Source organism: Orcinus orca, chromosome 6, assembly GCF_937001465.1.
Source record: "Orcinus orca chromosome 6, mOrcOrc1.1, whole genome shotgun sequence".
Taxonomy (NCBI): domain Eukaryota; kingdom Metazoa; phylum Chordata; class Mammalia; order Artiodactyla; family Delphinidae; genus Orcinus; species Orcinus orca.
Window position 1 is genome coordinate 107,087,945 of NC_064564.1, and position 24,244 is coordinate 107,112,188.

The 24,244-nt window shown below is 43.9% G+C and overlaps 2 protein-coding genes across 3 annotated transcripts in view; one reads left to right on the forward strand and one right to left on the reverse strand.

Moving 5' to 3' along the window:
* Window positions 1-9: 9 nt before the first annotated feature.
* LOC117201078 (protein CutA homolog) lies at window positions 10-21,431 on the forward strand. 2 transcript variants are annotated; one of them, XM_033427331.2, is made up of 6 exons: window positions 10-2,287; window positions 7,980-8,128; window positions 13,649-13,708; window positions 15,355-15,400; window positions 15,646-15,695; window positions 19,711-21,431. In XM_033427331.2, exons 2-6 carry the CDS (start codon window positions 8,010-8,012, stop codon window positions 19,811-19,813), a joined length of 378 nt encoding a protein of 125 aa, XP_033283222.1. In that variant the 5' UTR covers window positions 10-2,287; window positions 7,980-8,009; the 3' UTR covers window positions 19,814-21,431. The 2 variants fall into 2 exon arrangements, 1 of the variants encoding a protein (XP_033283222.1); XR_007478191.1 differs by lacking the exon at window positions 7,980-8,128.
* The window catches only part of PHF19 (PHD finger protein 19), a 28,495-nt gene continuing 20,440 nt past the window's right edge, over window positions 16,190-24,244 (reverse strand). Inside the window, exon 16 of the transcript XR_007478171.1 lies at window positions 16,190-24,208. The gene's annotated coding sequence lies outside the window, so the exon portion shown is untranslated. The remainder of the gene's footprint in view (window positions 24,209-24,244) is intronic.

Consider the following 24,244-nt stretch of genomic DNA (forward strand, 5'->3'; position numbering starts at 1 on the left):
GCCTCGCGAGAGCGGGGCTGACTAGAGTCGCCGATGGTTAGGGGGTAGCATCATGGCGTTGTGTTGGACGCTGCTCAGTTGGTCCTGCCGTCCGACTCTCCGGTTGGTTTGCTTCTGTCTCACTGAGAGCGAAGGCTGGGTAAATGCCTGGCAAGCGGTGTGGTGAGAATGAGGACCAGCCAAAGGTTGAACGGCCTTGGGGGCGGCCCCCTGGCTCTAAAACCAGGCTCAGCAGCGGCTCTAGTGGACGCCGCTGCGGCTTGGGCAGGGGCTTAGGCCGCCTGGGGCGGGGCGGAGGCGGTGGGTATCCTGCTCCCGGGCCAGACACGTATTAAGAGGAGGCGGAGGGTCATGTGTCTGGAAGACGAGATGAAAATTCTCGAGAAGCTGGAAGAAGGGTTTGCGCACCCTTAAGCAAAACGAGGAGGCGGTCAGGACCAGCATGGAGAGTGTTTCGCCCGTCTGCTCCTAGGTGCTGTGCATTCCTCAGGACGTAAACATCGAGAAGATGGAGACGAATTAATCTTTGGGGTCTAGGATTAGACCAAAGGAGGAGGGGGCAGCCTGTGACGCTGAAGGCCATCTGCAGCCAGGCCAAACGGGTTTACATGCAACTGGTGGAAACCACTGGCAAGGGCAACCCAGAGAAGTTTCATGCGAGCAAGGGATGGTTGGAGAAGTTTAGAAATCGCTATAGGCTGCTGAATTCGAGGTTGATAGGGGAGGAAGAACCGTTAAATGCCCAGTCGGCACCCACGTATTCCAAGCAACTCCAGAAACTGATCAGAGTTAGTGGCTTTGTACCTCAACAGGTCTTCACCGCCAAGCAGATGAGCCTGTTTTGGAAGTGCTTGCCTTCGCGTACTTTTGGGGAAAAAGACAAAATTCTGGAAAGCTTAGAGGAAGCTAAGGACCAGATTTCTTTCAATTTTTGTGCCAGTGCCGCCGGTGACAAAACCATGGCTGCTTTATGAAGCAGCACCTGTTTTATGGAAAAAAATATAAAACGCCTTCCTCTTTTCCGGCGATCACTAACAGTATCATTAACAGCTGCCCTCATTTTGGGTTGGCTTCGTAATTGTTTTATTCATTGAACCTGGAGTTATTTAACAGAAAAAAATCTTGCCTTCAGAGTGTTACTGTTTTCGGACAGAGGTCTCAGTCACCCAGACTCCATTCTTTGCTCATCCCAATGATGATATTGTGTTTCTTCATCTGGAGGGCAGTAGCTATCTTAAGCCCTTGGATCAGGGTATAATTGAAGCATTCAGGAGGTAATACACCAAGCATATGTTGGACTACTTTGCCGACTTCTTGAAAAAAACCCTTGCCTCACTTTGAAAGAAACATGGCAACAGTACAACTTTAATGATGCTTTGGTAGTAATAAAAGAGGTGATGGATGATATAAAAACCAGCCTCTCTTAATAAAGCTTGGTGGAACCTTTGGGATGATGTTGTGAATGATTATGCATGTTTCCCTAGAGCTAATGAAGAAGTTGAAAAAAATCATAGAGTCTGAAAATGGATGGGCTTTAAATTCATCGATATTGATGAAAGTGAAATTAATAAGCTACTTAAGTTTCAAGCTTTGGCAATAACAGAGAGTCTATATCTGTAGATGAGGAAGAAGGCAAATCTCTGGAACCAGAGAGAAAGTTGAACTTAAGGAAACAATTCTGTCTTACACCAGGTGTCAGACCTCATTGAAGCTGCAATTGATCTTTACTGGATTGAAGTTTGGCCTTTAAAGATTTCAGTAAAGTGTTGTATACCTGTAAAGAGGCCCAAAAGAACCTTCAAAATAAAGCAAAGGAGATGAAGAAAGAGAAGGAAGACACAATAAAGAGGAAGTAGTGTGGGTGAAAGAGATGGGTACAGAATCTGACTCTGAAGAGGATTCTGAGTCCATATCTGAATCCAGTAAGGAGGAGGAGAGAAAGAGGGTAAGAAGCCTCCAGAAGAAGAGCTTATAATCTCAGGCAGTGGCACTGAGGCTCTTACTAGAGCTGAAGAATCTGCCAAGGCCATAAATGCAGAATTGGACTTTTGGAATCTAACCTTGGAATTGAATCTGAAGAGAGTGGAAGTGCCTGAGTTGAAGTAAGAAGAGAATCCAGAAGCGGTTTCTTCCAAATAACAGTTCATCTCTTGCCATCCTTCCCCTGCTGCCCCAGCATCGCCTTCATCATGACCATCCTTATAATCACCAAATCAACAAACATTTATTGAGCATAATCTCTGTGGGATCCTGTGCTAAACTCTGGGACATCATCTCAGGATCTAAGGTAAAATGGTCATTAACAGTGGCCTTTCTTATTAATGTAATAGATTTAAAAGATCATAGCCTTGATTTATTTTAGTGGACTTTGAATATAAAGCGTTTTTTTTTAGGATCACTCAGCCTCATTTTCTCTAACCGTTTTTTTCACACACGCTAAGTTTTTCAATCACAAATGGAGATTTTCTGAGTTAACCTTGTTTGGTAGTTGACATGAGACTACTTGCTCATGAAACGCTGACATGGTCTTACATTTTATAAAGCACTCTTATATTAATCTTCTCTGTTAATCCTCACTTTAAACCTATGAAGGAGGTATTAGCCCTTCCTTTACCAAAAAAACCCCAAAAAGCTCAGAGAGGTTAAGTTATTTGCCTGAGGCCACATAGCTATTGATGTAAATGATAGGACTAGGGCTACAGCTGACTTTGTTAGGCACTTTGCCAGGAAGTGTATCAGGCCTTTAAGAATTTATAGTCCCAAGGAATGAGACAGACAGGTAAACAGGTAATTAAAATAAACACAGAGGCTGTGAACTGGCAGCCTGCAGGCCAATTTAGGTAACAGGTGTGTTTTGTTTCGTCTGCCCAGTTTAAAACAATTTTGAATTGTTTTTCAGCATTCCCCCCCTCCTTTGTTTAAGGTACTATTTACATACAACACAATTCACCAATTTAAGTGTATAGTTTGTTGAATTTTTACTGTTTGTGTAACCACTACCACAGTCAAACTATAGAATAGTTTCCTTGGCTTAAAATTTACTTATGGCCTTGTGTATTCAATTTCTTCCCCTGAAGTGTTGTCATTTAAAAATTAAGATATTTCACATTAAAAAGCTGGATTAAAAAATTGGAAACCCTGACAACAGTGAACTCTGCATCCCCAAAGGGCAACAGTCAGTCCTTAGCTTGCTGCTTTTAAAGATTTGTTTAATAGTTGTTAAATGCTGCAACGGAAGTGTGGACAAAGTGCCTTAGGGGAAAGAGAGGACTGTGGGGATTAACCTTGGGAAAGACTGCACAGAGCAGCTGGCCTGGAAAGACAAATGAGTTCACGGGGAGAGCAATGAGGAGCCAGAGTGTGTGCTCTAAGCCAGAGAGGATTAGAAGGGAGGTCCTAGGAGGAGAGAGTGATGTGTGGGGGACAGGGAAGGGAAGGCAGCCACGTGTGTGCTTCATTTATTTGGGTTTATTTGGTCGGATGGTCCTCTACAGCGGTCCCCAACTTTTTTGGCACCAGGGACCGTTTTCGTGGAAGACAGTTTTTCCAGGGACTGGGGCGGGGGTGGGGGGTAATGGTTTCGGGGTGATTAAAGCGCATTCCATTTATCGTGCACTTTATTTCTATTATTATTACATCAGCTCCACCTCAGATCATCAGGCATTAGATCGCGGGCGTTGGGGACCCCTGCAAAGTGGAAGAGTTTTGTGTATGTGTATTTGTGTTTGGGCTGACGATTTTATATATCTAAGAAACTTAGGTCTTTTAATCTGTACATCTCTGGGGATTTTATGGGTTTTTTTGTATGTGTATGTTAGAACGGGAAGGGAAAATTAGTATTTTTACTTTTGCAGGGGTTGGAGGTTTGCATATGGTGCTTGGGTTGTATGTTTCCAGAAGGAGAGTTGCCCAGTGAAAAATTACTCCCTCTTTCCCCGCCCCCTCCACTATCGCCTTCCGGCCAGCCTGGCTGGGACCTGGCTGGGCAGTGGGGCAGGCAGCAGGTGGTAAGGGGAGAGGCAGTTCAGGCCCTTCGTGCCCGCCCGTCAGCCAGCAACTCGGCCTCAGGCCACAGTTCCAATAGGCTGTGCTGCTAAATTACCAGCGACGCCATGGACAGGCTGGGCTTACGGTGCCCTTGGCCAGGCTACCCGCGGCCCTCTGTCCTTTTATGCCTTTTGGTGAGTGTTCCACACTACAACGCTATGAACCCTCTCACCTCTAAACCTCCAACCTGGGGACTGAGGGAAGAACGTGCATTTCTCTTTTACTCTTCCTGGGGTTTTGAGCTGGGGGCGGGCAGGTAGTGGGTGGGCGGTAAAATCCTTGGAGGCATCACCCTGTGTCTTGGAGATTGTGGTGTGAGTGTGAAGATTACCAGCACCTCTTTATGCCCTGCCTTGTGAGGAGGAGTGACTGGGCTGTGTTTCACTGCCAGGGTCCTTGGGGTGGTGAGGGGTGTCTGCTGGTGAGTTCTCATGTAAGGGTCACATGATAGGTTCTTTCCCTCTTTCCAGTGCAGTTACCGTCTCATTTTTCTGGGGGCTTTGTTTTCTCATCTCTGAAGTATGTTAAAATGTTAAGGTTGGCAGTGGCTACAGAGTCCCTACAGTGGTGCTGGTGGTCGCAGTGGGCGGGGGCTGAGTGGGGTGGGGTGCGGGGGTGGTGGAAGGGAGAGCTGTGTGGGAGGGCCACAAGCCTAGGGGTCTAGCCCAGCTCTGCTGCTCACTTTTTGGTGATTTCTTCCCCTCTCTGGCCCTTAATTGACTGGCACAAATCAGTGGCTCAACATTTTGGGGACATTTCTTGATTTTGTGTGTGTGTGTCTATGTGTGTGAGTGCAAGTCTGGATTTGCACCCAAGGAAAGTGTATAAACACAATGTCAATTTCAGAGTATTCACAGATTCCTTAAAACTAGATGGATTACAAATTTAGAACCACTGGGTGGTTTCTGAGGTCCCTTCTGCCTTAACACAGACAGTAGAGTCAACCATAATCTCTTAAAGGCTAGGCGAATACTGCAGGACGAAAAAATAATGAAATAATTGAAAGGGTACATAAAATATTCTAAACGAATGTAAAATTAGAAAAGGTATATAGTAAAGACATAAATGTGAAAATGCTATAAACTTAGAGTAAATCTTTTCCCGTTATAATGTTTCTATTAGGGAATATGGTGATGTGTGTATTTTGCATTCATATAATATCACTTTCTAATATACTGTAGTCCACTTTTGGTTCCAAACCGACCTTTACATGCTTCTGATTCTTTGTTGATATGGTCCACAAACATTTCTCAAGCCCATACTCCTTGTCAGTGGGTTATAAAGTGCTGGGGATACAGAAATGTATGAGGCCAAAGAGCTCATGTCCAATGAGGGAGACATATGTAAACAACTGTCTGTATTTCAGTGTGATTGATGGTACAATAGAAGGATGTTTAGCAGCAGTCCTGACCTCTACCCACTAGATGCCAGTGGCATCTCCTCCCCAATCATGACAATCAAAATTGTCCCTAGATGTTGCCAGATGTCCCCTAGGGGGAAAAATTGCCCCAAGTTGCGAGGCGCTGGATTAAGTGAAGCTGAAATAAGCCCACTGTATCAATTCCTAGTCGTGCTCCTTGCAGTTCAGAGAGCCCAGAAAAGGAGGCAGGAGTCTTGGATTTAAGTCTTGCTTCTGTCACAGAATTTCTGTATGTTCTGCCTCAGTAACATTATCTGTTAAATGAAGGGTTATCTTAGATAATACCTGAGGGCCCAAAGTACCTCTTAGTATTTTTTGACTATGAGTTCATACAAGAGTTTCAATACATTTTAGGTGAGTTTATAGTTAATCCTGTTAGCTCAGTGTTACACTGATAACTGCTGGCCGAAATGCCCTAGATCTTCCTTAGGAATGGTTTTTTTGGTTGAGGGACAGACCATTACTCCTTTTGTTCAGAGTCTGTACAGGAAGCCACCTTAGAGTCATGTAGTTGACCCCTTACAGTTTTTTAGTTTGTCCGATTCTCTGCCAAAAGCTCTGTGGGTGACCCAAAAGCCCTACTTACTTCACAAGGCTATTTTGTCTCAATATCAACATCTTGCTGGTGTACTAATTCACCAGTCTACAAGTTATTTCTTGAGAACCTGCTGTGTGCCGTGAACTGTCCTGGGGACACAGTGATGAGTAAACCACAGTCCCTTCCTTTATTGGATTAGTGATTATATATTGTTTTTCCTATCTTGTTTGAACCCATGGCAGCTCTGAGGCAGGCAGCACAGATGTCATAATCTCCAGTTTCTAGATAACATTTATAGAAGGCAAAGGAAGTAACTTGTTGAAGACCACAGGCAGCAGTACTGGCGCTAGGATTTAAATCCTGCTCTTTAGTGCCTTTATTTTTTCCCAATATAATCTAATTGAGTTGTCACCAAAAGCTTCATTGAAAAGCCTGGTTCTTTTTTTCTTGTGTGGTCACTGGTTTAGTTCAGAGGGCTAGTGTGTTGGATTGGAGGTGTTGGTGGAGGTAGTGGGAGGGAATGAGAAACCCACCCCAGACAGGCTTCTAGTCAAACTGAAGCTAAAGACATAAAAACGCTACTCAGGCCCTGCCAAGAAGTAGGAGCCAGGCAGGGCCGGGCAATAACGTAGGAGTGGGAGGACAGAGGTTTATTTGAGCGAGATGTGAGCCCCGGGCTGGGAGGCAGAAGCACGCTCTTGTTCAGTCTTGCCTGAGTCACAGTGGGACTCCTTGCAAGTTGCCTCTATCCCTATTAATGACTCCTTTGTATTCCCCCAGCAAAGAACCCTGGAATAGAAGATGTCCTCCAGTTTTCATTTCCTCTTATTTTAAAAGTTTGTCATTAAAAAAGCAAGAAAAAGTATACCTTGCCTGTCTTTTCCTCTCACGGTGTCACTGCCGTTTTCTTAGCTCAAGATCTTAATGTCTTTTTCCTGGAACATTGTAATGGCCTTTTGAATGGACTGCCTTCTGGTCACTCCCCATCCTCCTTCAGCTTGATCATATTATTACTCTTCTGCTTTAAAACCTGCAAAAGCACCTTATCACTTGAGTATGAACCCTACATTCCTTAGCCTGACCCCTTATAGTTCTAGCCAGTCTCATTCTCCTCCCAATCTCTTATCCACAGACTAAGACCCATGCAGACTAGATAGCTTATCTGTCCCTACATACCTCTTGAGTTTGTACATATTATCATATCTCTCTCTTTTGTAATTCTGCTTATTATTTCAGTTCCAACTTAGATAGTACCTTCTTTTCAAAGCCTTTTCCTGTCTCCAACAGGTAGAGCCTTCCTCCTGGACCCTCCAGTTGTCTGTCACAGTAGTACAGGTCACATTACTTTAGAATTAGCCTTCCTTTTCCACTAGACTCCCTGTAGCACCTGGCACATACACAATTGAACGAAGGTGAAATTAACTCCCTAAAACATCGGCAGGTGTAAGAACTTGTCATTCATAATAATCTCCATAGGATGATAGCAGTGCAGTGTATGCTAATTGGCGTTACCTCCAGCAGCAGTTTTGTGCAGTAGGAATGGATTTCAAGTTATCCAGACTCGACTCCTAATCTTGGCTTCAGTTAAAAGCTGTGTGATTTTTTTTGGCCACACTGCATGGCTTGTGGGATCTTAGTTCCCCTACCAGGGATTGAACCCAGCAGTGAAAGTGCTGAGTCCTAACCACTGGACCGCCTGGGAATTCCCAAAGCTGTGTGATTTTGAGCAAGTTTCTTGATTTTTGAGCCTCTGGTTTTTTTCTTTTTTTTACCATTTGTAAAATGCAGAGGCAAATAATCTAGACATGAAAACTTTAAGCACTAAAACTCAATACAGATCCCAGGAATTATTTTGTGGATGGGAAATAGGGATGAAAATATGGGGCTCAGCTTTGGTTCCAGTCTGCTTGAGCTGGCAAATAGTGAGTTGGCCATGTCACTGCTGATCTGTGCTTCTCTTTTCCCACCGTGTAGATCCTGACTGCTTCTTTCCTGACATACCCCATGCTCAGGACCCTTAGCCAGCAGCTCCTTTCAGTTGTCACTGGCAGCTATGTCTCCGGCACTTACTCCATCGTTTTTGTCAACTGTCCCAACGAGCAGATTGCCAGAGATATTGCCAGGTATGGTGAAGGGGCTTAGGTGCTGCCCCAGGAGGCTTGGGAGCTACCAGGATGCTCCAGAGGGGCCACTTTGGGGTACTTCTCTTGCTTTTGACAACCCCATCTGTCCAGTGATGAACTACACAGCTGTCTGCTTGGGGTGATATGAGAAGCATGGCTGAATGACACTTGGATGGATCCTGCTGCTGGGCCTGAAAATGCTGAGTGGTGCATGGGGGCGTAAAAGTGATATGAGACCCAGAGAGATAGCTGGCTTGCGCAAGGTGTTAAGATAAGAGAACAGTGGAACTCTGCAAGCTGAGAATTTAAGAGTCCTAATTCCTGACCCAGCTGTCTTTTTGGAGATAGTCTTTGCTCAATCCCAGAGGTGCCCACCATGACAAGAGGAGGAGGAGACCAATTCCAAGTATATGGCAGATTTCTAAAAGCAGCTGTGCTGTGGTGGAAAGAGCACTGGATTTGTAATCAGAACAGTTTGAATCTTGGCTCTGCCGCTTGCTGTGTGACCTCGGGCAAGTTGCTTCCCTTCTCTAAGCATTAGTTTTCTGAATTATAGAACAGGATAATGCCACCTACCTCACAGGGTTGTTGAGAGGATTATATGATATATGTACAGTCCTTATACCAGTAACTCAAATGTAGTAGATGCTCAAAAAATGTTTGTTGTATCTGAATTTCCACCCTTCACTTCTCTTTTTTTTAAATTTATTTTTCTTTTTTTGGCCGCGCCTTGAGGCTTGCGGTATCTTAGTTCCCTGAACAGGGATAGAACCCAGGGCCACGGCAGTAAAAGCGCCGAGTCCTAACCAGTGGACTGCTAGGGAAGCTCCCCTGCCCTTCACTCCTTTATAGCTGCAGCTTTGAAGCGGGTTAGTGGGGCTGAGGGGTACTGGATTTGGCTCCTGGCTCCCTTTCTTCTTGCTCTACAACTCAGCGTTCTTGAGGTTTGATGATAGCTTAAGTTACAGTGTTTTATGTGTTGAATTTGGTCTTTGGGGGCACATAGCCTCCAAACTGATGGTCACAGGTTAACTTTGCATTTGATTCCATCTTTCCTGCCCCTAACCAGAATGTCTATTTTTTCCTTATTTACATTACTTTTGGAGAACAGCTCTTGTCTAAAAGAACATGTGATTACTCCAGAAATATGACCTAGTATTGTATTTAGCAGCTAGGAATTGAAATCCCTCCTGTGCTTCTGGTATACCCAGGATCTGTGCTGAACTCTCTGGACCCCTGGATTAGCCACTCTGGGTCCTGTCAGGGAACAACTTCAGCTGACATCTGTGAGGTGTTGGGTATCAGGAGGAGAAGGATTCCAAGGCCTGGATTCTAAATACAGTAGTTGAAAGGCCAGTTCAGGTAAATGGATCAGTATCAGCTTGGAGAGGGGTCTCTGTTGTCTTTGCATCCAAGGTTGCTGATGAGAGGTCAGGAATGGGGTCTCATTGCTTCATAGGTAATGCTTTTTCTCTCTGGTTTTTCTCCTAGTTTTTAGGAATTTCTCTTTGTCTTAATGTTCAAGTATTACTTTGTTAAATATAGCCTCTCTACTCTATCTGCATCACGCTTTCCTGGAACTCCTTATAGATGTTGAATTTGTTTTCTGTGACTGAACTTTATAGTTTTCTTTAGACTGAATTTTATAGTTTTCCTTTTCAAGATTTCAGATTGTTTTTAATAACCAACTGCTCTTGTTTTGTAATTGTCTGATCTTGTTTTATAAATGCAATAATCTTGCTTTATCTTTCTGTGGATAGTAATTATACTTATTTTATGCTTAATTTTCTTCCAGCTTTATTGAGATATAATTGACATATAACATTGTGTAAGTTTAAGGTATACAACATGATGATTTTATATGTGTATATATTACAAAGTGATTACGACAATAAGGTTAGTTAAACATCCATCATCTCAGTTACTTTTTTGTGTGATAAGAACTCTTTAAGATCTACTCTCTTAGCAATTTTCAAGTATACATAATTGTACTTATTTTTAAATCTTGGTTTCAATTATCCTTCTCATGTAAATTCTTTTTTGTTGTTGAATTTTAGTCTCTCATGGTGTTGACTTTCCTCAAATACTTTGTAATTCTTAATTGTAGCCTCTCTCATCTTCTTAGCTATGCTTATGGGGAAGTGTAGAAACAAATGGAGGAATTGACCTTAGGTGGTACTCTGCAGTGTGCGTGTGGGGCATGTGGACATTCTACTGGCTGGGATACCCAAGTAACAGGTCTTCTGGGCATGCACTCTCCCTTTTGTCCTTGGCTGTCGCCGGCCACTAGGACAGTGTTTTGCCTTTTGTCCAAAATTCCCAAGCTCACTGCTCTGCCTATATCAAACATCCCATTACTGTTGCCTGGGCCATGGGAGATTTAGGGGGTCTACCTGCTCCTGCTGTGGCATTCCAACTATTTACCTTGATGGTTGCCTCCAAGTTCTTGCCTGCTCTGGTTCCCATTACATCTAGATTTCAAACTGTTGCTTTCATTTTCTCTCCCCCACCTCCTGCCCCAAGTTCAAAAAGGCACATTTATTTACAAAGGAACAGTATAAATGTAATAAGGAATAAAGGAAATAAAATAATAGGCATACATATTTACATAGCAGATGTAGGCAAAACTTACTAAGAAGATTCTTGAAATACTTTTACAATCTAGGATTCAACAGTTAAAATCAGTTTCTAAGAATAATTTATCACCTCAAGAAGAATTTTTAGGATGGTCAAATTATATGATTCAAACTATGGCTATGTTAGTGAAAAAATTATAATTTTATATTCTTCAAAATTCTCCAGGTTGCTGGAGGCCAAGAAAACCAGATCACTGCCAATGTTTAAAAGATTCAAAGGCTCTTAAGTTAGGAAGTCCCCCTACATGCTCCCATGCATGTCTCAGGGCTGCCTTTTTTCTTTAGGGCCTCCTCCTAGTTGCTAGTACATAAAGCGTTCTTACTGTGCTCTGGCACGGTGAAGAAATGTTTTGTTGTTTCTGGTGTGGGGTGTAAAAGGGAGGTTGCAGTGTGTGTGCAGCCCACCAGCTGAGCTGGAAGTCTCAACTGGAGTCCTGAGTGATGTGGCAGTGGAGCTCTCCCCTCAGCTGTTCTGTTCAGTATTTTTCGTTAATGATTTGGGTAGAAGAGAGGCAAATGGGTTCGCTTCCAGGATTTGTAGAAGGAGAGTAAGTGGGTACATGGTGGGGAGGGCCCCACAAATGTTAGCCGGCAGGAACCCCAGCTCTGCCTGCGGAACTAGTGCTGGGACCAGGTCTTTCAGCTCCAGTTTAGTGCTCTTTCTTCTTTAATGCTCTTTAGCGTTCAGTCTGCTGCCTCTCAGTTCTGGTTCAGTTCCATTCTGGTTCCTGGCCATGTTCTTAGAGCTCTTCATTGACAGATGCATTCTAAACTGGAAAAATCTCTTATTGGGGCTAGGGTGAAAACCTGAATGTTGAACCAGGAGACCTGGATTCTAGTTTCCTTTTTGCTGCCAACACCACATATGACCTTAGACAAGTCTTCCTTCTCTGGGTTTTGATTTCATACGTAGGGAGAGGGAATTGGATTAGGCCAGGGTCACAGACAAAGATATCACAAGCAGGCAACTTAAATGAGTGAAGTGGGCTGGGGTGTCGCGCTGAAGAATGACTGTAGTTAGCAACCCTTACTTGTCCCAGGTGTTGAGAGGGAGAACAGTGGAAACTGACCCGAGAAGCATATGTCATGCCTAGAGGGAGTAGCCCCTGCTCAGCTCTAGCTAAATCTGACCTTGTAGGACTACAGGTCCAAAATGTTATAAGATTCATTTTTTGGTGAGAAGCTGGGTAATGTGTATTTTTTTTAATGTGAAATACCCTGATAGTAAATATTGGTAGCAAAATCAAGATTTTTTTTAAATGCCGTGAGAGCCAAACCATGTATCTGGTCTGTGAGCCTCTAGTCTGTGAACTTTGCAGTTTCTAGAGACCCCAGAAGCTCTGTCTTCTGCTTTACTCACATGAGCATGAGGGCTTGAGCTTTCCGTCTGTGACTCACTGCTGGGCTTTAGTGTGTGTGTTTGTTTTTTATTTGTCTGTTTGGCCACAGGAGCTTTTTGAATAACACAGCCCTCCATAACTTTACAGTCTTTTACCCAAGGACAGGTTGCTGTGATTACTCAGGAGTTGACACTACCAAAGAGATTGGAGGCCCGTGAGGCAATGGATTATTTTTTTCTAGAGGTTTAACTCACTCCCTCTGTTTGCGTGCCACCTTCAGAACCAATGAAGTGTAATTTCTCAGCAGATCATTTGATTGAGTGAGTGAGACTTGCAGACGTTGCTTAAATTTGTGCCGTGTGCCTCTCCTTACAGTCAGATTTATTTAGCACCTGGAACTTTCCAAGGGAATGAGGGTGGTGGTAATACCACCTTAAAGTGGAGCCTTAAATAGAGCACTGTTCAGCCTGGAACTCAGGGGAAGAGAAAGTAGGTCAGTTCTCTTGGCAGCAGTCAAGAGAAGGAGAGATCAGTAAGCAGGGCTCAGATTAGGGTTATCTGGCAGGGGCCACACACCGCAGAGAACTGAGACCAGGCCCCCTCGGCTGACTGAGACCTGAGAGGGGGTTGTCAGGGCCTGCCTGATTGCGAGGGCTTGAGGTTTGATACTTGGGGACACTTCTTTGCATCGATGACTTGGTGGTGCTTTTGTTTCTATGACACTTGTACTAGTTCAGGCACTTTTTATTGTGTTCACCAGGGCTCTGCACAGGAATCAGACTATCAGAGCAGGAATTCCAACCTGTGGTCCGTCAAAGAAAGTTTTTAGAGGTCTGCAAAGGTGATGATAATTGTGCTGTTAGGATTGTGGTAGGAACCTTCACAAAAATAAAAAGTGAAAAGAGCCTGTATTTGCCAAAGACAGACATAGGATAGGATGCCTTTTTTTGCTTTCCCTTGGAGTTATATCAGTTCCATGTGGTCACATGATATCTACAGACCAGAAACCCTGTCAGCCTAGTACATATCCAAGAGAGAAAAGGAGAAGGTGACATAATAAAAGGAGTTTTTGGTGGTGAAAAGAGTTGGAAACCACCGACTGAACCAGTCCTCTGATTGTACAGCAGGAGTCAGGCTGAGTGAGGGGGTTGTGCCTGTCTTGGATAGGTGCTCAAATACTTATTTCTGTAATGAAAGAAAGAGCTTGCATAAGGTCACACAGCCATCCTACTGCAGGGCTGGATTGGAATCCAGGTCTTTTTGTTCTCCGTCCATTGCTAATAAATTCCCATTCCCCAAGCAGACTAGGCCTGTCCTTTAAAACTGCCTTCCCATAGCTGCTTCCCTACTTCTCTCCCCACCCAGGGAAGGACTTATAAACAACTCTGTCTTCAGAGGTTCTGTGCACAGTAGTTACGAAACATGTTGGTTTGAGTTGGGAGGGGCACTCTAAATGGTTATCTATTTAGAATTAGGTTTCCTGAGTAGTTCCCAGGAACTGCTGGACACTTGCCACAGTAACTGTCACTCTCTCTTTGCTTTAGGGCTATACTGGATAAGAAGCTGACTGCCTCTGTGAACATCCTGCCTAAGGCATACTCACTGTGAGTTTTGCTGTGGCCAGTGGAAGGGTGTGGGAGTGCTAGGTCAGGTCCTGCCTGGTGGAAAGAGCACTGAACTAATGGGGAATTGTCAAAGAACAACTCAAAGACATTTAATTAATCAATAGTTCACTGTCAATTTCTATTCAGAGGAAATCAACCAGTGGGTTTATGTCATTCAACAAAAGCAAAAACAGGCTGTGTTTAGAGAAGGGAGAAAAAAATCTACAGTTTAGGAACAGTGAATCTTGTGTGCACATTCTTTGTTTAAATCAATTAGCTTGCTTTTAGCAAAGAAGTCAAACTGGGCATTCCATCCCTGAGTAAGCCAACTAGGGATATCAAAGATTATAATTTCCATTACTTTTGGATTCTCTGGAAAACTTTGAGAGTTTAGCATATGCGACAGGCTGTTTCTGTGTATTGTCTGCCTTTCATTTCATCAGCTCCTTTACTTAAGCCTGGTCTGCACCATTTCCCTCATCAAAATATGTCAGTATCCCAGTACTGGCTGTGCAGGATTTGTCTTGTGCCTTAATCTCTCTGATCAGCCTGTTTCTCATCTCCTTCCTCCCCTGATGAGCAAGAGGGAGGGAGGGAGGGAGGGAGGGAGGGAGGGAGAGAAATAACGTCTACTCTAAAGGTCAGCACAGAAAAGTGCTATATAGTGAAAGCTTTCCCCTGCCCAGCAGTGCCATTCCCTCAGTGGCTCACATCACCTGTAGCTATGGTTCCCAAATTAGGCTATGCTTTGGATTCCTGAGCTCCCTCCTGGATCTACTCGATCAGTCTCCCTGAGGATGGGCCTTGAATCTGAATTTTTAAGAGGTTATGTAAGTGATTCACATAAAGCCAGCCTGGGAGCTACTGCTTTGGAGCTAGAACAGAATTTTAGCCTACTGTTTCCCCTCATGTGTTCATCCTTCCTTGTAATTCATCCTTTTACCACAGCTCTGTGAGATGAGGCCAGTGGCCTAAGTCATCTTAGATTTGCCCTGGGTTAGCATAGGCATTCTCAGGCCAAATTTCTTTCCCTTCCCATGATGCTGTTCTCGTACTCTTTTCTAAACATTGTCACTGACTTTGTTTTTAACTTTTGGACCTGTTTCCATATTTTATAAGGCTTACTTCTTCCCTGAATCTTCCTGTGCTTTTTCATTTACCCATTGGTGGGCACTCAGCTTTGAGAGTCAGTGATACAGATAGCACCAGTGCAAAGGATGGGGAGGTGCCTGGAAGCCAAGAGTATGGGATGAGCATTGAAAAAGCTGGAGATGGCCAGTTTAGAGGAGAGAACATATAGGAGTTTCTGTAGGGCTGTCCTGAGGTGGTTCTTCATGTGGAAGTTGGGGAAAACAATTGGGTGGCAAATGTTGGCACACCATAAGAAAAACCATCTCATGTGAAAACCTTTCAGGAGATGGTGAGCCCCTCACCTCCAGGAAAGTTAAGGCAGGTGCTAGAAGCGTGCATTAGAATGTTTAGACTAGATGACCTGTAGGGCCTTGGCCAACTCTAGGCTTTTTTATATGGGCTTGGAAAGATTTTAAAGTTTCCCCCTTAGTAAGTCACCTAATTGGGCCAGGCTTATTTCACTGAACTCATCTTGTAAGCATGATAATTTTTTTTGTTGTTATTCTCTTCTCCAGATACTATTGGAATGGAGAAATAGAAGAAGCCACTGAAATCCTGCTGGTGAGTGAGGATAGGGGGATGCGGCCTTGATAGGGAAAGAATGAGAGCACAGTTCCAATTAAAAATTAGCAAAGATCAATTAACTGAGGTTCTTGCCCCACATAAGATGCCCTAGGTTCATTTGTAAGCCACTAACAGGGCCTGGGGACCCGGAGGAATCTGTCTCCTAAACAGCCAGTTGAATGAGCAGCTGCAGAGCTGGGGCTGATCCCCTGAAGCAGTGATTTTTTTTTTTTCTTTTACAGTTAATAAAGACAAAGACTTCCAAGGTCCGTATGCTATGCAGCTACATCAGGTAATAGTGCAATCTCTTCCCATCCGGGACATGCTGGGAACTAAGTGAAATGAGCTTGAGAAGTAGGATACCTAGAGCTTAGTCACCAGCCTCCCATGTGACCCTGGGTATGGCCCTGTCCCTCAGACTCTCCATCTGTAAAGTGAGTGAGTTTTAAACCAGCGGTTCTCAAAATTTTGGTCTCAGGATCCCTTTACACTTTTAAAAATTATTAAGGACCCAAAAGACCTTTGTTTATGTGGGTTATATCAAAGTTTACTGTATTAGAAATTAAAGCTGAGGGGCTTCCCTGGTGGCGCAGTGGTTGAGAGTCCGCCTGCCGATGCAGGGGACACGGGTTCGTGCCCCGGTCCGCGAAGATCCCACATGCCGCGGAGCGGCTGGGCCCGTGAGCCATGGCTGCTGAGCCTGCGCGTCCGGAGCCTGTGAGGCCACAGCAGTGAGAGGCCCGTATACCGCAAAAAAAAAAAAAAAAAAAAAAAGTAAAGCTGAGAAATTTTTAAAATATGTATTTTTAGTTCATTTAAATTAACAGTAATAGAACAATTACATATTAACATAAATACAGGCATACCTCAGACAGCTTTGGTTCCAGACCACCGCAATAAAGTGAATCATATGATTTTTTTTTTTGGTTTCCCAGTGTATATAAAAGTTATGTTTAACCTATACTGCAGCGTATTAAGTGTGTTAATAGCGTTATGTCTAAAAAACACAATGTACATACCTTAATTTAAAAATACAAAACAAAAGACAATTATAGTAACATCAAAGATCACTGATGACATCACCATAACAAATATAATAATCATGAAAAAGTTTGAAATTTTGCAAGAATTAGCAAAATGTGAGACAGAGACACAAAGTGAGCAAATGTAGCATCAATAGACTTGCTTGATGCAGGGTTGCCACAAACCTTCAATTTCTAAAAACACACAGTATCTGTAATAAAGCGTAGTGCAATAAAACAAGGTATGCTAGTAATGTATTTTTATGGAAAGTAACCATATTTTCCAAAAAACAAAAAAGTGAGAAGAATGGCATCATTTTCCATTTTTGCAAAATCTGGCTTAATAAGAGAGCTGGATCTTGTCAAAAGCATCTTTAAGTGTTGGGACACTTTTAAGCTCATGATGATAAATTCAGGTTTTCCAAACTTCTGATTTTTGCTTAAAAACATGATTTTTTTTAAATTTACAATATTGTGTTTAATTTCTGCTGTAGAGCAAAGTGACTCATTTTTATATATATATATATATTCTTTTTCATATTCTTTTCCATTATGGTTTATCAAAGGATAGGGAATATAGTTCCCTGTGCTATTCAGTAGGACCTTGTTTACCCATCCTGTATATAATAGTTTGCATCTGCTAATCCCAGACTCCCAGTCCTTCCCTCCCCAACCCCCAAAACATGAATTTTTAAATTGGCATTAAATGATATAAATTGTCTTCGTTTGAGTGATGGGCCCACTTTGTTCATATTTGATAAAATGTCTACCTAATACTCAAACCTGAGTAACCTTAATTTGTAAAACTGACAAATGATGGTTACTCAGGCTTGAAAGTAAAAATGGTATTCTTTGGGAAAAGTCTAGTTTAGCTTGTGTCTCAGTCAGACAAGTGTAAGACAACATTGAACTTAGGTATATAGCAGAAGTGCTTTATGTATGCTTCCCATTCTGTCACACAGAATATTAAAAAGGCACACTCAAGGGTCAAACTTTAATAAAAATAGTAATTTTTACCACATTATCAAGAATGTTCTTAAGTGAATTTGACTTTTTTAAAATGCAAGTATTGTGGTGGTGAAGAATACAGTGAGAGCTAGTACAGTTTGGTGCTGTTGTCTTGATGCATGCTAAGGTGCCACCAGTTTTACCCATCATTGCTTTTGTACCATCAGTGCAAATGTCAACGTAAATGAAAAGATAAATAACAGTTAGTATTATTATGAAAATAGTTTTGGCCTCATGGACCTCCTGAAAGAGGCTTGGAGTTCCCCAGGGGTCAGTGGACTCCACTTGAGAACCACTGGTGTAAATCCTTATTTATCATTCAGAGTGTAGTTTTGTAATAATTGGCATCACCTGGAAGCTTGCCATAAATGCAGAATCTCACACTCACCCCAAACCTACTGAATCAAACTACAGTTCAACAAGATCCCCAGGTGATTCCTATGCACAGTAAAAGCTTGAGATTCTCTGGTCTAAACCAGTGATTTTTGATGTTGGCTACATATTATAATCACATGGAGACTTTCTCAAATTACCAATTTGGGCTCCACCTCAGATTCTGACCTAATTCATCTGGAATGGGGATCAAATATGGTGTTCTTCAAAGCACCCAGGTTGACTCTCCTTGCAGCCAGGATGCAAGTCACCTGTCTGGATGATAAAACCCTTTCCTTTCACATCTTAGGGAACCAGGCAGGATTCTATGGTTATATGGCTATACTGGGTCTCAGATCTATTGGTAGAGAAGGCCCTCATGTTACTGCCTTAGCGCAGGTGTGGAAATAGGGTATCTTTGGTAGAACCAGTGCTGTTGAGAAATTACAGCCTGACTGGTGAAAGACAGCTTCAGGGTTAAGACAGTGAACCCCAGAGCTTGACCTCCAGCGTCAAATCCTGCCTCTTCCACTTGCTGGTTGTAGCATAAGTGCATGCAAATTACTTTCTGTGCCTCAGTTGCCCCATCTATAAAATGGGGACTATACTAGTACCTTGGGTTGTTATGCATATTGGAAAGAACTTATGTCAAGTATACGCATGAATTGCTGTATCAGTGACAGCTCTTACTACTAAAGTGTTATTAAAATGCCTTATACTGGGGGCTTCCCTGGTGGCACAGTGGTTGAGAGTCCGCCTGCCGATGCAGGGGATACGGGTTTGTGCCCCGGGAGGATCCCATGTGCCGCGGAGTGGCTGCGCCCGTGAGCCATGGCCGCTGAGCCTGCGCGTCTGGAGCCTGTGCTCCGCAATGGGAGAGGCCACAACAGTGAGAGGCCTGCGTACCGCAAAAAAAAAAAAAAAAAAAAGTCTTATGCTGAATGCTATTCAGACCTACATACACTGAATTCTGTGTGTCTGCTTATAAAAACACATACACTGGTCTAGGTATCCGTGAAATAAGAAAATTCATTTTTCTCAGGCATTAGATAAAATTACCCAGCTTACTGCTAATGTTTAAGCACCTGTACATACACATGTTGTGATTTAGTAAACATTCTATCTCATGAGAACTTTACAGTGCCTAATTCAGCAAAAAAGCAGCAGAGGATCATTACTCCTGTGTGACAGATGGGACCAGCGCCCAAGGCCTCATGTTTTTTCCATTTGGAAAGTGAAGAGAACTGGCATTTTGTGCCAGGACTAGGTGAGGACTAGGTGAAAGAAATGGGGAAAAGGGAGAGATTGCTGTGGGTTTGGATGGTCAAGGAAGATCCCTGGGGAAAGGTCAGTGGTTGAGTTGAGCCTTGAGGAACAGAGAGGCTTTTGATTTATCAGCAGGAACAGGGAGAACTTTCTAGGTGGAGAAGAGAATACAGAGGTACAGGGGAAGGGGGAGTTGTTTGCGGAAGGCCCAGTGATGAGTGAAGGATAGTAATAAAAACAGTAGCTAACATTTACTGAATGCATACAGCGCCAGTGTACCAGGTATGTGCCTTATATACCTTGTCTCATGTAATCCTCAGCAATCCAGTCACATAGGTACTATTTTTATCCCCTCTTTTGCAGGGCCTTTAGGGAAATTAAGTGATTTGTCCGTGCTTACATAGCTAGTAAGTGGCAGGCTTAGAATTTGAACCCATGTCTGTGAGACTCTAAAGCCGTCTGGCCTAACTCATCACTTGGTGACAGATGGGTAACAGGCGTAGGAGTGGTGGGCTGTGGGGCTGGAGCAGTGGGCTGCAGGCATATTGCAGAGGGCCTCAAGTGAGGCTGCCCAGTTGGGTTTTATTGCATAGGCTGACTAATCCTGGTCACTCACAGAGCTCTGCTTTCTTTCCAAAGGTTGGTGCATCCTTTTGAAATCCCAGAGGTCTTCAGTCTTCCCATGGACCAAGGAGATGTGCACTATTTAAAGTGGCTGGAGGAGGGCATGGAGGAGGAATGAGTGGGGGCTTCTTGTGCCTCCTGCTGGCTGACTCTAACCTTCATCAGCTGTTCTCTGGGGGAGGGGAGGCTTCTCTCTGCCCCCTCGCATCTCTGGATTCCATGCTTTTGTCAGCACAGAGGAGTTAAGTAACTTGTGGAGGGTGAAGGCCCAAGGCTTCTGAGGCTGGAAGAGGACGCTGGGCCAGTCAGGCCAAGCAAGAACCCCGTGGATCTTGTCTCTGAGTGCATCATGCGTAAAGGTGGCTGGGGGTGGGAGGGCGAGGGTGACTGTGTATGGGGACCAAGGGGAGGCAGCAGTGAGGGTGAGGTTTGTCATCTACATTCACTGAGCCTATATTGAGTGCCTAGTATGTTATTACTCTCCTGCCTCTCATGAGGAATGGACCTGTTGACCTGTCACCCAGAAGTGTGTGGGGCGAATGCCACCTTCTAGGGGAACTGGAAGTGCTCTATCCAAAAGCATGAATTGCTAATGGTGGAATTTCAGGGACAAGCAGGATTTTATTTCTTCTAGCTAAAGATGGTGTTTGTTATTCCTGAGTCCTGAGGAAGTGGGACTGGAAGTGGGCTTCCTGAGTGCACGTAGCACTAGGGAGTATTAGGGCTTAGACATAGCCTCACGGATTGGGAGTAGGTCTTGACTCTTTCCTAGCCTGAAGGGGCAGACATCAGAAGGTTCTGGTGCCCTGATCAGTGGAGACATGGGTTCTGAGCCCACCATACTAACCTCTCCACTTGAGCATTGAAACTGAGCATCCTGAAGGAGGAAGAACCCAGGGGGACTGCTAGACAAGTGTTTTTCAGACTTGCTCCACAGAACCCCAGGGGTTCACAGAAGGTATCCTGGGGGCTACTCATACTTCAACCAGTGCAACTGTGCTTTTATTATTTTTATGTATTGAGCTAAGTTTCTGTTGTTAAAAGTTTGTAAACCAGTGGCCTAAGCCAGTCTCCATTTTATAGGAAAGGAAACTGAACTGCAATGAGGTCCAGAAAGTGGGTGGCAATGCTGAGTTACAGACGGGATAGCCAAGGCTGCTCACTCTGTCTGGTGCTCTCCTAAACCTGTTCCACAGGTGTCTTCTCCACGGGGAAGATCCCTGTGGGGTGAGAAGAGAGACCTGATCTAGGCTGCTTCCATGGCTCTGTCACAAGGTGACTCCGCTCTGGGGACACCATGGGCAGTTTGGGTGGGAGTCCACAGACATCTGCGGTATCCTAGGTCTTCCTTCTCAAGAGGGAAGGGTGTGTGGGAAGGGTGTTGCCAGCCTCTGGTTCTGACACCTTCTGTGCTTCTTGGACCTTAGTTCCTCCAGATATAAAATGAGGGAGGATCTGCAAGGACCCTTCCATGAAGACCATGTAGCGACTTCAGGCTGAGCCCCTTCCAAAGGTCCAGAGGATCCTGTTTGTGATAGTGGGGAGTTTGGTGGGCTGCCTCAGGAGAAGAAAGAAAATGTTAATGGTGATGTCCTTTTTTTTTATGACAGATGTTTCTGGTGCATGTGAAAATCTTGTGTAAAGTAAACCCTACCGAAAATGTACTGGGGACCCCAAATGGACTGTCCGTATTGCTTTCACGATAAAGTCAATTTCTTGGTCTGGATTTCAAGGCCCTTCAGAGCCTTGTCTCAACTCAATTTTCAGTCCTCACCTATTCTGGCATGTGGGTGCTCCAGTGTGCTGTGCTGTTACTCCCGTGTTCAGGCCATCCCCTCTGCCTGATCACCCTTCTGCATGAGTGCTTAAGAAGCCTTCTTGGCAAGGGCTGGCATCCCTGGTTGGAAGGAATCTCTCCTGCCTTGATGTCCTGTTATCCTTGTGTGTCACAGTCAGTCTCCTGTTTCTAGACTGTGAGCTGCTCGAGGTGAGGGATATGTTTGAATCCATTTGATCTCTTGCACTGGGTTTGGCAGATAATTTCCTGAATTGATGTTACAAGGATTTGAATAGCTAAAGCTTTCTCTATGGTCCACAATTACTTCCTAATTTATGGAGTTGGCAAAAATCCAACTTTTTTTCCTTCAACTTTTTTTAGGTGGGACTAATTCCAAAGGAGGTTTTTCTTTCTATCTCTGGCCTTCATTAGTTCATTTTCTGTGCTGACTGTGCATTGAAAACTGTTTCTTGGTGGCCTTCCTTTGTGACAGTGTCACAGCTGACTATAGGCAATAGGAGAAGACAGGGACAAGACACCAGCTGTCTCTGCCAGGTACTGCCCTAGGTTCTTAACATTATTTTATCCTTACAAGTCAGTGTTATCCTCATTTTGCAGTTGAAACCTGAGGTCAGAGAGCAGGAGACACTTAAAAGTAAATGGCAGAACTAGGCTCCTAACCCAAGTCTCTGATTCTAAATCTGATGCTCTTACTGCCTCTTTCAAAGAGGTTGGGTGTATCCCTTTGTAGGCCAAAGATCCAGAGAACCTGCTGTAGCCAACTCTAAAGGAAGAGTTATTCGCTCTGAAAACGTGTGGTAGTTGGTGTTGATATATTGCATTACTTCTCCCCACAGATCTGTATGTTGGTGATATCTTCAATTCTGCAGATGAGGGAACGGATTTAGAGGAGTTTAATGGTTAGGGTCTGTGTGACTCCAGCTTACATGGTTTGGCCACTATACCACATTGTCCTCCCAGATGATGCTGTGGGAGCTGGGGCTAGGACCTTCATCAGGGTTTCCACGCGGGAATTCCTTCCCAGCATTTCTCAGGAAACTTATGTTTTTTGATCCCAGAATCCCTGGGAGAGGAGAGTCAGTTGAGGAAATGTGAAAAAGTATTAAAGTTTTATCCGTGAACACTAAAGCTTAAAAGCATAGAGACGTTGCTGGTTTGAGGGACTCCAGCTTCATCAAATAAAAAACTAGAGCAAGAAATGCTAACATAGAGTTGAAGACTAAGAGAACCAGGACAGGAGCATGTAGAAGAGAGATGGTTTCCACTGAGTCAGTCTTGCCTGTGATTGTTGGCACGTCATAAGAGTGTGTGTGTAGCCCTGTCTGCCGCAAACTGTGAGTTATTCTTGCAAATAAGATAAGTTTATACATGTAGTGTACTTTATACAAATCCTATGAGCAGTGTTCCAAGAAATAAGCTTTGGAAGCAAAATAAATTCTTAATTTGGCAATTTTGACACATGATTCTGTATACTCCTAACCTTGTTAGGATATTTGAATGTTACATTATTTGAATACTATCCAATAATGTTCCCTGGTGTTTTCCAGTGTTTAAGTATTCCCTAGAGGCTGTAGTTTTCTCTAAATTCTACTAAGCTTACTATTCCTATTTGTTAATTTTTTTTTTTTTTAGATATCTGTAATAACGGGGAAAGTATGAAGAATGTTCACAGTATTTTAAGAATAAGTTATGATTTGGGGAATTTTTGAGAATTCTGATTTCTTGCTCCTAAATTCTAAACGTAGATAGATATGTGTTGTAAATTTGTGAACACTAACGTAGACCACACAGGAACAGCAGGGACTCCCCAGCTCGGGGAGACCACTCACCTCAGGAGGGTGTATAGGGCTCTTCACTGTAGAACTTGGACTAGAGCCCAGATCTCTGGATGCTTGGTGCCGTTCACTTTTTATTCCATTACGCTGATTTCAGCCCAGAGAATAATCCCATCCTCTACCCCGCCCTAGCTCCAACTGTGGTTTTGTTCCAAGGGCAGTTATAAAGTTGCAGCAGAAAGAGTGGTAGGAAAAAGCGGGAGCCGTAGTTAAAGAAGATTTTTAAGGGCAGACATTAACACTTGGGGTTTAACATGCTACACTAACCTCTGAAAACAGAGTTCAGTTGAACTCATAGCCTTCAGTTCCCTGTAGCTTTTTCCTATCCCTTCATGCTGCCTCTTGTTCTCTCTCCAAACTACCCCCGATTTAGAGAAGTTTATTTAAGGTGGTAGTCCATCACATTTGTATGTGAGAGGGCTCCCTCAGTATCTGCGGTGCTGAATACAGCGGGGATTCTCCCAGGCATGTGAAGGGTGAGGAACTGGAGCAAAGGAACCTGACAAAGTGGTGCAGGTTCCAACCAGCAGAGCCAGGCCAGGAATGCACTTCAGATTTCTACAACTGTGTGCTTGCAAACTCTGAACGAAGTTTTACAGTGCCTGTACTTAAGCATCTTCGTAGGGTCGCATTCTAAACTCAGTCCCCAGCTTTCACTTCTCTGTGGCCCTCAGCAAATGTTTTTTGCCCCCATGGGTCAGGTACTCACAGAAAAAAGGTTCCACATCCTTCTGGTGGCAAAGGTGAGAATATTGCTGAGAGAATGTGGTGGTGGTAGGAGTGGCACAGTGGCCAGAGAGAGGATGGGGTCTCACCATTCCTCTTCACCTTCCAGGAAACCAGAGCTAATTCCTCCTGGTACCCAACAGCTGATATTTCACTAGGGGAATGACAGGCAGTTTTTCAAAGTGAGCCT

What these genes read in the sequence shown, in the direction of transcription:
- LOC117201078 (XM_033427331.2), top strand. Translation starts at nt 8,010, where the DNA reads ATGCTCAGGACCCTTAGCCAGCAGCTCCTTTCAGTTGTCACTGGCAGC. An exon ending in ATTGCCAGAGATATTGCCAG is followed by an intron (nt 8,129 to 13,648) that starts GTATGGTGAAGG and finishes TCTTTGCTTTAG; the next exon opens with GGCTATACTGGATAAGAAGC. An exon ending in ATGCTATGCAGCTACATCAG is followed by an intron (nt 15,696 to 19,710) that starts GTAATAGTGCAA and finishes TTCTTTCCAAAG; the next exon opens with GTTGGTGCATCCTTTTGAAA.